Raw genomic sequence first — 16419 nt, 5'->3', positions numbered from 1 at the left:
GATGCACTCGCAACTTTTGACATCAACACCATTCAAAGATGAGCTAGAAAAGAAGGGAGAAAAACGTGAAGGATGTTTAACTAAAAGAACGAAAACAAATCTTAGACATGTTTGTAACCTTATGTATCAAACAAAATGTCCTCTTAAAGTTGGTGATTATGTTAAAAAAATTATTTGATTCATCTGATTCTCAGTGCACTTCGATGACAGCAGAGATGAACTTGAAGATAATGTACCCAAAGGGTTTAGTCCGAAAGAACTACCGTAACAAATTAACGTAGGTGACTTTGTTATTGTGGTCGTTTTAAATGAAAAAGCAAAGAATTTTCCTGCTAAAGTGGTTGAACTGAGGAAGAACTCTATTTCAGTGAAGTTTATGCATATATATAGAGGTCAAGGGTACATATTTATCAGTAAACATGACATTGTGGGACTTATTAAGTTTGAACAGCTGGAATATGGTAAAATAATGTTTGAATGATTTGCTATGTTCATTTATTTTTGTTATGTATTAATATGTAATAATAAATGAAATATAATGTATAATTATTCTAATTGAGCTATTCTAATCTAAGACCGCCTTTGCCCGATATCATAGGGTAATACCGGTCAATCAGCTGTTTTGATTCTTATCATGAAAAAAAGAAATCATTGACACTTAACAAACCCAATTGGAATATAACAAAGCCAAATAACAAACGAACACGTATTACTGAAAACCTCAATGAAATATGACTTATCAAGTCAGTTTAACAAAAAAAGTCAAATATCTGGGCATAATCATCATCATCATCATCCAGCCTCAAGAGTCCACTGCTGAACATAGGCCTCTTCCTCATGTTTCCAACCCCGTCTATCTTGCGCCGCTCTCATCCAGTTTTTATCGAGTCTTCTTAAATCGTCAGTCCATCTTGTAGGTGGTCGACCGACGCTTCTCTTGTCTTCCCTTGGCCTCCATTCCAATAACCTCTTTGTCCATCGCCCATGGACATAATACTGGACACCAAACAGAGCTTCGGTGAACACGTAATACATATCGCGAAAAAAGTCGATCAATGAACAGCATCGCTAACAAAGACCATGCCAAACGTAGAAGGTCCAGGGACATGTAGAAGATTTCTTGTAGAAGTGGTCCATTCCACCACACAAAAATATAGGAGTATTCTAGAGAAGGCTCAGAGAAAGACCCTGTTGGGTCAGTTGCCTTTCAATCGAAAGCAGAGGTGCCACCAATTCACCTACTAGCGAGGGAAAGAGCAATCACGTATGGCATGAGTGAAAACGACAAAGCAGACGAGAAAGGGTGACCAACGCGAAATGGCAAGAAGAGTGGGAAGAAAAAAAAAATAATCATACCGGACATGAGAGACTGGGTAGGATATAGTCATAGGGAGACTAACTACTTCTTTACACAGTTCCGTACGACGCATGGATCCCTCAGATCCTACCTACCTCTTTCCTAAAGATAGGAAAGAAAAAAACTGCAACTGCGTAGACTGCGGGGTGAACAACACGGCGGAACACTGTGTGCTCGATTGCATAAAGTTCAAGAACGAGACAAGGTTGGGTTAAGTCAAGGCTAATAATATAATGAGAGTGGCCGGAAAAGGAGAAAATTATCCCAAAGAAATTCTGGAAACAATAACTAAAATAATAAAAAGAGAGATATCCTAGAAAGGGAACGACAGCAGACATAAACGCTAAGGAGACGAGTAGAAAGACAGTCTAAACAAGACTAGCCCTAGCCCAGCATTCGTGTCTGAGGATGGTTTTGGACGGAAGGCAGGGTATCATGGACACACCCGAGAGCACGACTTCCAAGAGGAGAAATGCACTTTTACTCTGAATCCAACACACGCCAGATATCTCTTTCGGGAGACTCAACTGGTCCAATGTTTACCCGAACAAAAGAATTCAACCTGATATTTGGCAATATTCATTTGGTTTTGTGAAAATGCTGAACTCTTGTCAGATTGTCTTGTTTATAATTTTTTAACGTTTTATTGGTGTAAAAAATATGTTTAGTTCTGTATATTAACCATATTTGGATAATTAACAAAAAAATGTAATAAATAAAACACAACACTAGAGCATTAATTATATTAAGTACTCTTTACATCTAATAGTTTCACATCTAAAAAGAAAAGAAAAATTCACAATCTAACATCAAAATAAAATCACTATTGTTAACACCAATTCGTGTCAAAAATATGTAATAATGTAGTTCACTTGTTATTTACATCAACACGTTCAAACAGGTAAGTTACATGCTAAAAATGGTACGGAATGTCAACCAATACTTTAAGTAAGGTTTTGTTTTGTTAGTAGATATGAAAGTTGATAGTAATATAAACTTTTTAAATAAATGTTTGTACCAAGGTCTTGAAATAATGTATGTAACGCACTGAACTTAGTGATCAAGTACTGGAACTTGCGCAGTAAACGCTTACGTTCTTGCAGAGGAAATCTTAAACCCAAACAACTTTACCAGGTATCTTTAAGTTCTTGAAACAATTTATCTAGCATACTGAATTTAGAAATGCAGTACTGTAGTTAGCTAAGTAAACAATTCGCTTCGCGTAAAGCAAGACTTACCTCACCTTAGCACTTAGCTCACCACTCACTTAGCTCACCTATTGTCACCTTATAAATGAATTTTCCTCTTCCAGACAAAATGCCAATTTTAAAATACATTTTTTTTAATAAATAAATCATTAGTAAGCTAAATATTCTTAAAATTTAATTTTATATTATTCTTTATCTTTACAAACTAGAAACTTTGCTTTTTAAAACTCTATAAGCGTTAAGGTTAATATCTAGTTGTATACTCAATGAAAAACCTTTTCTTATTCTACCTGTTAATTTGGTATTTTATTTTAGATCAGATTTTTCGGACCTTACGAATCGTAGATTGAATTTTACTTATGAATATATTTAGTTAATTTCAATGAAACCTTTTGAATTTTGTCCAAGGAGTTCTAATCATTTTGTTAACGCTTATCTTAGTATTCTTTAGTTGCCAGCTCCTCTATGAAGGTTGGTTATGATCATGGCAATTTTAACTCTCGAAGCGGATTTGAAGAGGAACTTGAACGAAACAATTGTCTTAGGTTTTTCAACACTTCAATGCTACGTTTGCCTGATTTTTTCCTTGTTTACTCAACTATAGCGATTGGTATTTATCTTCAGGTGTAAAATGTACTTTAAATTGACTGACAATGCTGCCCATTTTTGTTTGTTTACTCGTTGGAGTAATTTCGGGTTAGTTATTTTTTCCTTCTAAGAGATTTTCAAGATCCTTACATACATCTCAAATATCTCCAATTTGTTTCAACTCTCCACCTCCGGTATACAGGGTGGTCCTTAAGTAATTGTATAAAAAATAATAGTAGATTCTATACATTAAAATATTACGATTTCAGCCGACTTGCTTTAATAAAATGTTGATATTAAGAAAGATACATTAATTAATTTTATTTTTCGCTATATATAACTTTCACGTATGTGGACATTTATGTATAAAAATTTATAACTGGGGGCCTTTGAGTACGAGAAATTATAATTTGATGCAGCTGATAGAGCATGCCTCATAATATGTGGCATACATTTGCGTTTTTTGCTCCTTAAGTTATAGCTATTTGTGTCAAAAAAATATATAAGATACATTATTTGAACAAAAAAAAACCATACCTGTTAATAACTTTAAAACTCAACAGTTTTCGAGATAATAGCATTTTACAAATCAGTTGCATAATAATTCTTAACTGTGTACTGAATACCTTTGGAATAAGCATAATTAATAGTTTATTCTTATAAAAACAGCTCAAAAATGGTTATGTAACACCACAAAATGGTTCGTTACGGCTGCTAAACATTTTATTTGAAACCAGTTTTGATGTTATCGTTAAACAAACCCAATATTATTTAATGTATTTAACATAGTAGGCTCATGTCACGAATGCTTTTCACAACTAAAAATAAGTCTTGTTAGAAAGACAAGATAAATCAGTTGTCTAAAGAAAAATAGAAAATACCAAGACATAATATTTTTTCTAATATTGATATGAGAGATATGATTGTTACTTATTGTCAGCAACATTTTAACGGGCGTGCTTCAAAAAGGGAATATTGAGGAAGATACTCAAACAGGCTATAAACATATAAACATATATTTTGGAATTTAGGCTAAAGTGGTTAATTTCGCCCTAAACGTGACAACTTCGCGTTGAGGATGATTCTCAAGTAAGTACACGACGTTTATCTTTAGCGGTAGGAATCAGCAAAACATCAGTTCTAAAATCCCTACACCGTAAGCATTTTCACCCTTACCATTTTACAGCTGTGTACTATTTCCAGCAGATTTACCTTTAAGATGCAGACTTGCAAATGATATCCGAAACATGCAAAATCTTGACCATTCCTTCGTCGATAGAGTATTATCTTCGGACGAAGCTACATGTACACGCCGTGGTGTTTTTAATTTAAGGAACAATAAGTTCTGGGACACTGAATTATTGGTTTGTTGGATGAATTGCCATTAAACTTAAGGCAAAATATGTGGTTTATGCAAGATGGTTTGCACTTACATTATACGAGGGAAGTGAGAACATACTTAAATACCAACTTTCCTGAACACAGCATTGGTCATGGTAGCCATTTTCCTTCGCTACCACGTAGTCCAGAATTTAATCCGCTCGATTTTGGTGTATGTGGCGCAATGAAAGAACGTGACTACAAGTATCCCACAAACACTCAAGCATTCAAGAAAATGGTGGATATATAGAAAACTTACTTTGACAAAAAGTTTACTGTTATTCAGTTTAACTATTTCTTAATTTTGTTTGTAAATAAAATGTATTTTATTATGACTTTAATTTAATATAAAACGTAAAATGTTTCATGTCAAATCCTATAACACTTTATTAATTATCCTACTGATGTATGTAAAAAATATTAGCGTATACTATTTTTTCTTTAACTTTTCGGAAAATAGCAACTTTAGTTAAAGGTATTACCAAAATTCAGAGGTATTGGTGTTTCTGTCTATGTTTCCTTCGTTGCTTAAAGTAATTGCGTTAAATCAGAATTACGCAGCTGATTTATAAAATGGGATTATCTCGAAAACTGTTGAGTTTTGAAGTTATTCACAGGTATATCTTTTTTTTTGTTGAAATAATGTATCTTTATTATTTTTTAACAAAAATTTAACAAAACTTAAATAGCAAAAAGGTTAAGCGCAAATTTATATCCTGTATCAGCTACATCAAAGTATGCACCAAATTATAATTCCTCATATTCAAACCCCAAGTAATAAATGAGTATATATAAATGTCCACAAACATGAAAGGTATGGTGAAAAATAAAATTTTTAATTTCAACTTTCAACACCCTGTACCTTTCTTAATATCAACATTTTATTAAAGCAAGTTGGCTTAAATCGTAATATTTTAAAGCGGCGTAGAATCTACTGTTTTTGCATATTTGTACAATTACTTAAGGACCACCCCGTGTAAGTAATATTAAATAGTAAGTTTATAATACTCCATCTTTCTTTTTGAAGAAAACCGTAATTTTATTAGAAAGTAAGACCATATTATTAAAGAAAAGTGAACTTATATTTCATGTTTTATTTTTAAACGAGAAAATAGTAAAAAAATAATAATTGTAGCCCTCGTATTAGAATAAAAATACTTACTTCTTATCTCTAAGTTCATTGACGAGTTAGCTAGAACATTTCAAAGCTCATTGTATTTTTAATTTTTTCAATTCCTCGTCGTAAGTTTTCTAAATCTTAGCCACATTGCAACAATTAGCTAAACCTCATGAAATATCCTTAGTGTAAAAGTGCTTAGTGCTTTTATCTACATAATAACTTTTCCAAAGTAATGACGAATACCATTAAAAGACAAAATTTTCAGTATTTTAATTTATATAATGGAAACTTTTAGATTATTTCACCGCTCAAGTTTGTTTTATTAGTTTGTGAAATAATATGGTATTCATTTCAAATAAAATTGCAATCTTGAGAAGCCACGTGCAGCTTTTGGTTAATAGTTAAGAAAACTATAAAACACATAGTTACCAAAGAAAATGTATACATACTTCAAATAATTTTGGCACCCTCAGTTATCCCTTCGATAAGTAATCAATTTTATCAAAGTATATAATGTATACTTAACAAATTAACCAGCCCTAAATTTTAGTTTTAACCAATAGAGGGAGGTTTTTAGAAAAATTCTTATATTGTATACTTGAAAATGATTTACATATGTTTTTACTTTTACACTTGCTCTTATTTCTATCAAAAACTAAACAGCATCAATCAGGTTGTACGAAAAACAAATTATATATCGGTCACATAAGAATTTTTCAATCAACTCTAGCATTTATTATGTAATTCGTCCTCGTGACATTTGTTGAATATGAAAATAACCATAGGGAAGTCACATAGCATCTGGAGAAGACACTATGTTATATATGTAGCAAAGTGGAAGGATAAGAGGGATGTCTGCAATATATCTATTCGTTACCATACCAAACTGATAGAAAGGACCTAGATATTTAATTAGGCGAATATAAAACATCGGGATATTATCAAATATAATTATTTATATCTGGTATTAATCGACTTGATCATTTTATCTCTCTGTTCAGTCTTGTCCCTCTGGAGGGAATGTAGTGGTCATGAACAGGTCTTTTTCAACTTCCTGTGATTTGGTCAATCCATCCCGTTGAAGATCTTCCTCGTGGTCCTCGGTCTTCTACCTTTCCTTGAATGATGAGTATCTAGGTACATATTGTCTGTGTCTGATCTCGTGCCATGTCCAAAATATTTTAACTATTGTAGTTGACACAATGTTTGACAGCTTCCCATATTTCCTTAGATGTACTGCACCGTTAAGAATAAAGGGTAGAGTTTTTTTCTACTTCTCGGAGAAGGTCTTCAATTTTTCTTATTATTAACTTCTTTGTCTCTGTACGGTTATCGCGGGCTTTAAGTTTAAGCTTTATTTTGGCTACAAGGGAATATAGTCTGATCGACATATCGCCCCAGGACAGGTTCTCACCGTTTGGATTGTTGATTCCCAAACAAGAGTCTTCGTATGTGGTGCTTAAATAGGGTGTTCATGATAGAGTAGGTGTTAGTAAAGGCGAATTCATTCTCTAATCGATCTTCTTTCACCTATGCCGAATTTTCCAAATACATATGTCCTTTAAGTTGTCATTTTGTGTGGTGTTGCTGACTTTATCGTTAAAATCGCCACAGATTAAGCTTAAATCCTTATTCGTAATATTTTGAATAGTGGTCTGTAGTTTTTCGCACAATTCTTCTATTTTTGTGTCGTCTGCAGTAATTTTTGGCGAATAAATTTAAATGATGTTGAAGTTGTGCGGTTTGGCTTCTAGTTTGAGGAGAATTATTTTAACAGCTTGGAATTCAAGAACTGATTTTTGTGATCTTGGTGTAATCAAAATAGCTACACCAGTGAAATTCTGGGTCTCACTGACAGAGAAGTAGACACAATTGCTATTTTGTGTTTTGAAATGGGCCTCTCCTAGCCAGTGTGTTTCAGCTAGTCAAGCGATTTCAATATTGTATTATTGCTCATTGTATATCATATCATAAATGTGAATCCATCTCCTGGCTGTAGTTTTTCGCTTCTGGTATGTTGAGTATTCGAGTTAACGTGACCAAGCTCCTTCCTTGCTTCTGCTAAAACTACCTACAAAAGTAGCGAAACGTTGAGATGGACCTACATACGGGACGTCCAAATACGTCACGGTACAAACCCAGAACACGACTAGTTAATTTTTCGACTTTGCCTTTAAAAGCCTCCGATTGTATTTAATTTGTGAATATTTGTTGGTTCACCAAAATTGGCCTTTACTGTACTATTCCGAACTGTCAACCCACCAGAATTAGTAATGAATTAACTAGATCTGTCCTAGATCCGCCCGAGAGTTATATAACAGTTTGTTCCCTTGTCTTTTCAGGTTTAGCATCTTGGATTAAACTTTAAAAAAATAAAAGTAGAGTATTTGAAATGTCTCAATTAGTTTATATTAATAGGAAAGCTCTGCATTAACAAATCGAAGAAATATCATAGGGTGGGAAGGTACTAGATCTATGTGAATTCAACAAATATCACAGTAACTCAATTTTTACCGATGAATTTGTCATTTTTACCGTGTTTAAATAGACTAGAAATTTGGTAAACACTGTATTCGCAATTGACCTGGCACACGTAATTACCTCTATTTCAAATATAATTACAACTTTTGTCTTGGGAATATACTATATTTTGGAACATTGTTTTGAGGTAAAAATGTTCTATTTCCTGTTTTACAACGCTCTCCTTTTAGACGGCTAGATAAGCATAACGGTATAGTGGTGCACTCTGCTCTTTATTGGGCGAACGGTATACAAGGAAGGTAATAGGATCAGGGCTCCATTTGAACAATCCAGAATTATCAGTAGACATCGCATGTGACTGTTTTTGCCGAATTTTTTCTCCTTTTGTCACCTTTCCTTCTATAAAGTAGTTGTAAATAATGTATTCATCGTAAGGCATGGAGTAGTATTTTTTTAAACACATTGATTTATCTTCGTCCCTTTCTTCTTATTTCGCCCTTTCCAGCATAGTATTTCAAAAATTATCTAATATGTAATAATACTGATGTTAGATATTTACTTAGTGTGTTTCTTGAACAGTTTTCCAAAACAGTATATTCCCAAATATCTTTGGCATAAATCCAAACACCGTATATAACAGACAAAACAAACGTCATCCAAACATATATAACAATATTAGACAAAACATACTGCACACTAATTAATTATTAATCTAGAAAAATGAACACTAAAAATAATATGAACAGCCTTTAAAAATTGATTGGTGAATGATTAGATGGCGTTTATTTTGCAGTTGCACCCCAGTATATATAACCGATTAGAATAATCAATTTATTAACTAAAAGATCGTCGCCTAAGTAGCTTTTAAAGTATAAATGAAAGATGTAAAATTAAGTACAAAAAAAAAATATAAAAATAATTATTGTATTGAACGTTTATTCTTTTGATTTAATCTTTTTCTCCTGTCTCCTTTAACGCAAGCATTAAACCATTCGAGGGTATATGCAGCATTTAATATATTTTATGGATTATTGATTTCTAGGTCATAATCTTTGTACCATTGTTGCGGTATTATTTGATATTTTGTTTCAGTTGAGAATACTTAATGAGATGATAGATTGTAAGGCAAAATTACTAGGGAAAGTCGAATCACGGTCAGTCCCGGTTTTCTCCCTGTATACTAATTGCTAGGGACAACTAGACATGCAGTTAATGTGGCAACGATATTCGGTATACGACAAAGGAGGCGACATTACAATCTATTCTATAATCTTAAATAACTCAAAATACTTTACCATAAAAACATCAAATTTATTAACCCTGGGTACCCACGCATATATTCCATTAATTCTTGGAAATTGAATAGGTTATATTGAAACACATTAATCATGTACTAGGAGGCATAATCTAATTACGCGAGCCATTGAGCTAGAGGTTTAATAGTTGCGGTGAAGAAGATGGAAGTCAATTTGAATTGAATAACTCTTTCAATTTAAATTCATATTTTCAAAGATCGATTAATATTGAGACTATTATTAAAATAAAAATTAAGCATAACACTCTCGATATGATCTACAACACTGGTACATTTGAGCCAAGTACAAGTTTTAGTTTATTATTTGCCACAATAGCTTTGGAAATTAAATTGATGCACTTAGGCAGATCTAGTAGCGTTAAAAAACTAAAAAATTATTTTTAAAGAGCTCTTTGTCTAACAAACCCTTTTTACAGACGGATTAAGTTACACTTATCAAACTATCTTCCTTTTCTGGAATGATTTACCCAAATAAAACAAACGCACATAACAGTAAAATAGTAAAGTTCAATATCTTGTAGAAATTCTTACTTATTATGTCTCATTAAATTTCCGCTTTCTTATCGTTTAAAAAGCTGTCGGTCTCTGGTCCTTCTAAATTCGTGAAATTAGAGATTCGAATAAAAATAGAAAAAATATTTATCATCCTACTATTCTCCATTTGTGCCTTCTGTAATATAATTTTAAGATTACATAATCGACTGCGTAGGAATCGGTACGCAGCGTTCAATTTCGTTGTTTTCAAGCTTTGCTGCTTTTATTTGGTGTCCATAGAAGTTCTTAATGATTTTTAGTTCCTGGTGATTTAAGATTTTTCTTTAGATCACTTTAATAACGTATATTCTACACAATATGTTATAATATATTCAATACATATTTTTCGATAGTCTTTACAAAAACCAGCAGATATAGATATATGGTTCTCTATCGATCACAAAAGATGTAGTGAATCCAAGTAAGCAACTAATGTCATAAATTAACATTTGTTTACCTTTTGCACGTCAGAATTGTTTTTAATTAACAGTATCAGGTTTTAGCACCGCGAACTTTCTAAACAGTTCACAATTTGGGAGCTTCTATACTCGTTTTCATCGTTCTTGGCGTGTGCCTGAAATAAGCTACTACGGAATTTTTAATATTCGACTCTCTCTCTGATACACAGATGCGTAATTCAATTGTGTTTGTCACGTTCGTCATGGTAAAGTGCGATGAGAAGGGAATGAAGAGACCACTCACGTCTCCCAGTATTGTAGCAATAACACCGATGCGTTTGGCCGATACGGTGTCGGTGATAAGTTCGGCCTCTTTACGAATACAGATAGCTGGCAGTGACGTGTTTTTTTTAACATGTTACCCGGATCTGTGCAGGTTTGAAGTAGCTGATGAAATAGTTTTTATAAGTAAACAGTTTTTAATTAATTAATAGTTTGAGCTCTTTCTGTGTGGAATTCCATTACATAAAATAATACTCGCGACACCTTAAAAATTCCAGTTTATTATAAATTAACTCTCTCTCTTCCGATACCCATTGCAATAATGACTTGTGGCATTGTTCTTGAATGAGCTGGCTAATAGGTTTATAATTGTAGCAATTACCATTGATATTTTATGTTGTTTTAGTCGATTTTAGTCAGTCATTGCTGGAATTTGTTCCGAACACTTTTACTTGTTGTTGTGAATAACTAATTGTTCTATTTAATAAAAAAAATGCCGGGAAAAACGATAACAGGAGAAATGCGACAATGTGTAGTTCATTTATTGGAGTATTTTAAAAAAGAAAAAAACGGACCTTTGCTTTCGTTATCATCGGTACATGAACGAGTAGCGGACGCTTTGAAAATCAGTCTTCGCAAAGTGACAAGAATAAAGAGTGAATACAAGACAGGGGCAGCTCTTACTACACCAGGAGAGTCACGTAATGTACAAAAAAAAGACTAATGATGTCAGCGATACTATAAAAGGAGAGATTAGAAATGTACTTTATGGCATGAAATAAAAAGGAGAGCACGTTACAATTAAAGTTCTAAATACACAATTAAGAAACAAGCATCTCTATGACGGTTCTGATAGAAGTTTGTGGCGTCTTATGAAAAATTGTGGGTTTTCATACAAACTAGAAAATAGTAGACGAGTGCAATGTGAGAAACCATGTATTGTCTCCAAACGACTGTATTTTTTGAGGCATTATATGAGAAATTTTTTAAGTCCAAGCCCACTTCAGTTCGTTTTTTTAGATGAAACATGGATATTCCTATAAGGGGCATATAAACGTACTTGGCAAGATGACTGTGTGAAAAGCATCAGAAAAGGACACGAAAATACAGGTAAACGCTTTGTTGTTTTACATGCCGGAAGTAGGCAAGGATTTGTTAAAGATGCTGGATTACTGTTTTCTACGAAATCGAAGAGTGCAGACTATCATGATTCTATGGATAAAGAGTCTTTTAAAAAGTGGGTCTCCGAAAAGCTGATACCAATGTTGGAGGAACCATCTCTAATTATTATGGATAATGCCTCATACCATAGCTCTTTAATACGAGTAGAAAAGTTACCGAATGCCAGTTGGAAAAAATCGGACTTACAAGAATTGTTACGAGCGAAAAAAATAATTTTTGACGACGATTCGGACAAGACAGAGCTATTGAGTCTTTGTCGCCAGAATAAACCACAAAATACCAGGTACGTTATAGACGAGCTACTCCAAGAACATGAGCATCAGGTTTTGAGATTGCCTCCATATCACTGTCAATATAATCCGATTGAGTTGGTCTGGGGCATTTCTAAACAATACTATGATCGTCATATTGGAGAACATGGACGTGGAGATGAAACAGTGAAAAAAGTTTGGGGCGATGCATTAGCTGAGGCAACACCTGCAGTGTGGGCGAGTTGTGTTAACCATACTGAAAAATTAATTCAGGACGACTGGGCAAAAATGGTCACATATGATGAAAATGAAAGTAGGATTATCATCGATTTGGCGGAAGATTCCAATGATGAAGACAGTTCCAGTGAAGACGCTGACTGATTAGCTAATTAATCAAGGTCAGTACGTTGTAACAGTTCAGAATTCGCTACAGTGCTTAAAACTTAAAAAATCTGTATCATTTTTTAATTAAAGTGGGTTAAATAATTAACACTTTTTTGGGTATATTTCAAAATCCTTTTAAAATGTACTTTTCGTTATATCCTGTCCTATTGTACTGCAAGTTAGAAAAATACTTCTTCGCAATTTATACGTATATTCCGTTATTAGAAATTTAATGAAAAATAATTTATAATTTTCTTTTATAACTATTATTTCGTTTGACATGCTACAATTTGCTCCACCACTGGAGGAGGTAATCGAATCGAGCTTAGACAAGGAAAGACAGATGGAAACAACTTATTGCAAGTGTTTTTACACGCACACGCCAAGAACGATGAAAACGATTATAGCTACATATTTTCTTGTACCACTATTTTCTAGTAATTACTTAATTAGGAAGCTAAAAAATACTGTCGGTTCAATAACTCACTTCCATGTGAATAGTTTAGTTATTAGTAGATTGCTAACATAGAAAAGACATGCGCATTGAATTCGAATTCGAGAGATAATTGACTTCGTCGATGGACACTAGTATGGTGGGAGATTGGGTCTCCCGAATTGCATAATGACACTCGTTAACACCGGTATAGAAACCGGAACACATCTTTAAAAGAAATATTATTAATCACATATTGTACTTGCTACTGAGATATAGAACTTTACTAATGAACCAAAATGTCCAATTTACTTACGTACGTAAACATTTAGACTAAAAGTTTATCTTTTCGTAAAAATCTAAAATAACAATAATTCAGTATAGATCAACATAAAAAGTATGTTTAAAATAGAATCACAATAAATAAAAATCACATTACTAAATAGGAAAGTGAAAATCGTTATCAACTTGGCGCATACCGTCTAATAAATACTTATACTAAGTTTTTATCCTTCGTCCCCCTTTCGGAAACCCGTTTCTGCTCGGTTTGTGACCGTTTCTCGTGTCCGAAAAACGTGGAGGCTTCGATCGGGATTCGAAGACTACGTCAGAATCGGTATCGCTGTCCGAGAAGTTGGCTTTTTTCGATGTATCTAAAAAAACATAATACTTTATTAATTAGTATTGTTGCAGCAGTTCCATGAGATTTATTCTATATAGAAAAGTCCCTTGATAAAAAAGAAGACATATTAAAGAAGTCTAGAATGATCGAGATGTCATGTATGGAATGTCAGAAATAGTAATTTACGTAACAAGTTCCGAAAGTGATATTTTACGAGACGAGTAGGAAGTTTTTATATAACGATTAAGTTAATGTCGCACACAATTAACATTTGCTAACTCCGCTAGATTGCAGCAACTACAGAACGGTAACCCTAATATCCCATGCAAGCAAGGTTCTAGTTCATGTAATACACGAAGGACTAAAAGCTTTTCTATTGCCTCAGATATCAGAAGAACAAGCGGGATTTGTCCCAGGAAAAGGCACAAGAGAACACATCCTTAATGTCAGACAGCTAATCGAAAAAACTCGTGAATTCAATACTCCTATGCTCAGTCAAATGGCAGCAGCTATGGTTCTACTAGCGGAAATGGGAACACCCCACCACTTAATTCAACTAATCAGAAGTCTATATGAAAATAATAAGTGCACAGTAAAAATAAACAACGCCCATTCCGATCATTTCAGAACAGAGGCAGGTGTCAGGCAGGGATGCATAATCTCGCCAACTATGTTTAATGTCTACAGCGAACACATTATGCGAAAGGTAGTAGACGGATGGAAGTGTGGAATATCAGTAGGAGGTCAAAAAATCAGTAACTTGAGATATGCTGATGACACGCGGCAAATCAAGAAGGTCAAAAAATCAGTAACTTGAGATATGCTGATGACACGCGGCAAATCAAGAAGAAATGGAAGACATAATGAGACGTCTGGAGAAAAAAAAACAAAACATATGGACTACAGCTAAATAGGAGTAAGACAAAGATCATGATAATAGACAGAGCTCGGAATAATCTTCAACACATTAAAGAAATTGGGGGCTTTGAAGTAGTAAATAGTTTCATATACCGGGGGTCCCTAATAACAAATGACGGAGGGTGTAACAGAGAGATACGTAGAAGGTTGATTATTGCTAGAACAGCTATGATGAAACTGGTAGCAATTTGGAAAAATTCTAGCATAACAATACACTCAGAACTAAGGCTGGTAAGGGCGCTCATTTTTCCCATAGCGACATGTGCATTCGAAACGTGGGCCTTAAAGAAAGCGGATAAAAATAAACTGGACGCTTTTGAAATGTGGGTATACCGCCGCATGTTGAGAATATCCTGGATTGATCATCGCACTAACGTATCGATATTAGAACAACTTAAAGTAAAGGATAAATTGCTTAAACAAAAGGAAAGAGACCTAGGGGAAGATCTCCAAGCCGTTGGGTAGATCAAACAAAAATACTGATTAATCAAGGGTTACATGAAGCCGAACAACTAGCCCAGGACAGAGAAGGATGGAGAGAAATAGTGAAAAAACTGTAAAGGCCTGATGGTGTCACCACATCCCAAAAGGGATTAAGACTGAGGAGGAGGAGGAGAACAGTTTAGGTTTATGCCAGGAAGGAGGACGACGTCGACGGATGTCTCGTTTGTTTTGAGACAGTTGATAGAGAAATAGGGCAAGGCGAAAAGGCTACATTTGGTATTTAGAGATCTTTAGAAGGCGTACGATACAGTTCATAGACAAAAGCTAGTGGGTACTGGTTGGCTTGTACACCTCGTTTAGAAGATTGCTTTCGTTATTAGTAATTAAAGTACAATAAATTAGTAGTTAAAGTACAATTCTAAACTTTAAGTTCTTTCCTAGATGTATAATTGTTATCTTCTACTGGCTTCAAACAATTTCACAGAATCGTTAACTGACAAAGGTAGACAGTTGTCAGTGAGATGTAACTATGATACTATGATAAAATTTAGAAAAAATCAGTCACCTAACCTAATACTTACATGATGGTACATCTTCCGTGTCTTCGATAAGTTTATACGTCGTAGGTTTGCCGTTACGGTTCCTTTTTATACAGAAGGTATAGCATAGATGCACCGTTCCCCATAGAGTGCCGACGAACAACAAAATACCACAAACTACACCTAACACCACGTATAATATGCTCCAACTGCAGTCAGAGTCTCCTTCAAACTTGAGATAAACTTTAAACATGTCCTGCATCCAAAAAGCTTCGCATTTACATTTCCTCGTCAATTCGTCGCAAACGCCGTGTCCAGAGCAGTTGTTCTGACAGATGCTGGTTTGAAGTTTTTCGACTGAAAAACCTAAAAGACTGGCGTCGACGCGTAGTTTTTGACGGAGATAATGAACCACATCGTTGGCGGGGGTTGGTTTGCCGGTGGAGTCATCTACGTAGAAGGTAATGAGGGCGTTTCCTGTTACCTTGGAAGGACGGACACTTCTAACCTAAAACATATATATTCTCTATGTAGTCTTGGATGCATTCAATACACTTTGTACAAATAATCTTCAATAATCGGAGGTTGAAAACTATTCCAATCATCCAATACTTCTTTATCATAACCGAAAAAGTTTCCGGCCACAACTTTCAATGATTTGAGAATAAAAAAAATCAGGAAAAGTCAAATCCCGGAAGCTGGATGGATATTTTAGCAAGTTATAGATCCAATTATTATATTTTCCCGTTGCAAAACCGCCTTCGACGGAAAGTAAATCGTTCTGGCGTAACAGGAGCATTTTTCTTTTTGTGAACGAAGTCTTTTCTGCGTTATTTTTTTTATTTATTGTTCAAGAAAATGTGAAACCAGAACAAGTGACATTTAAGAAATGCCACTGAATTTTTCTAGTTACGTGAAATGATCGATTTTTATCTGCTAATATCAGTTTTGAACTGCTGCTAAGTAATGAAAAGAAAAATATA

The 16419-nt window shown here is 34.1% G+C and overlaps 1 protein-coding gene across 1 annotated transcript in view; it reads right to left on the bottom strand.

Moving 5' to 3' along the window:
• Positions 1 to 2086: 2086 nt before the first annotated feature.
• LOC140437446 (dyslexia-associated protein KIAA0319-like protein) overlaps positions 2087 to 16419 on the bottom strand; it is a 45987-nt gene continuing 31654 nt past the window's right edge. Inside the window, exons 10-11 of the mRNA XM_072526983.1 lie at positions 15479 to 15944; positions 2087 to 13566 (exon numbers count right to left, since the gene is read on the bottom strand). Coding sequence (XP_072383084.1) covers positions 13412 to 13566; positions 15479 to 15944 — 621 coding nt within the window. The 3' untranslated portion in view covers positions 2087 to 13411. The remainder of the gene's footprint in view (positions 13567 to 15478; positions 15945 to 16419) is intronic.

This window comes from Diabrotica undecimpunctata, chromosome 3, assembly GCF_040954645.1.
Source record: "Diabrotica undecimpunctata isolate CICGRU chromosome 3, icDiaUnde3, whole genome shotgun sequence".
Lineage (NCBI taxonomy): Eukaryota > Metazoa > Arthropoda > Insecta > Coleoptera > Chrysomelidae > Diabrotica > Diabrotica undecimpunctata.
This window is presented reverse-complemented; position numbering and strand designations above follow the sequence as displayed.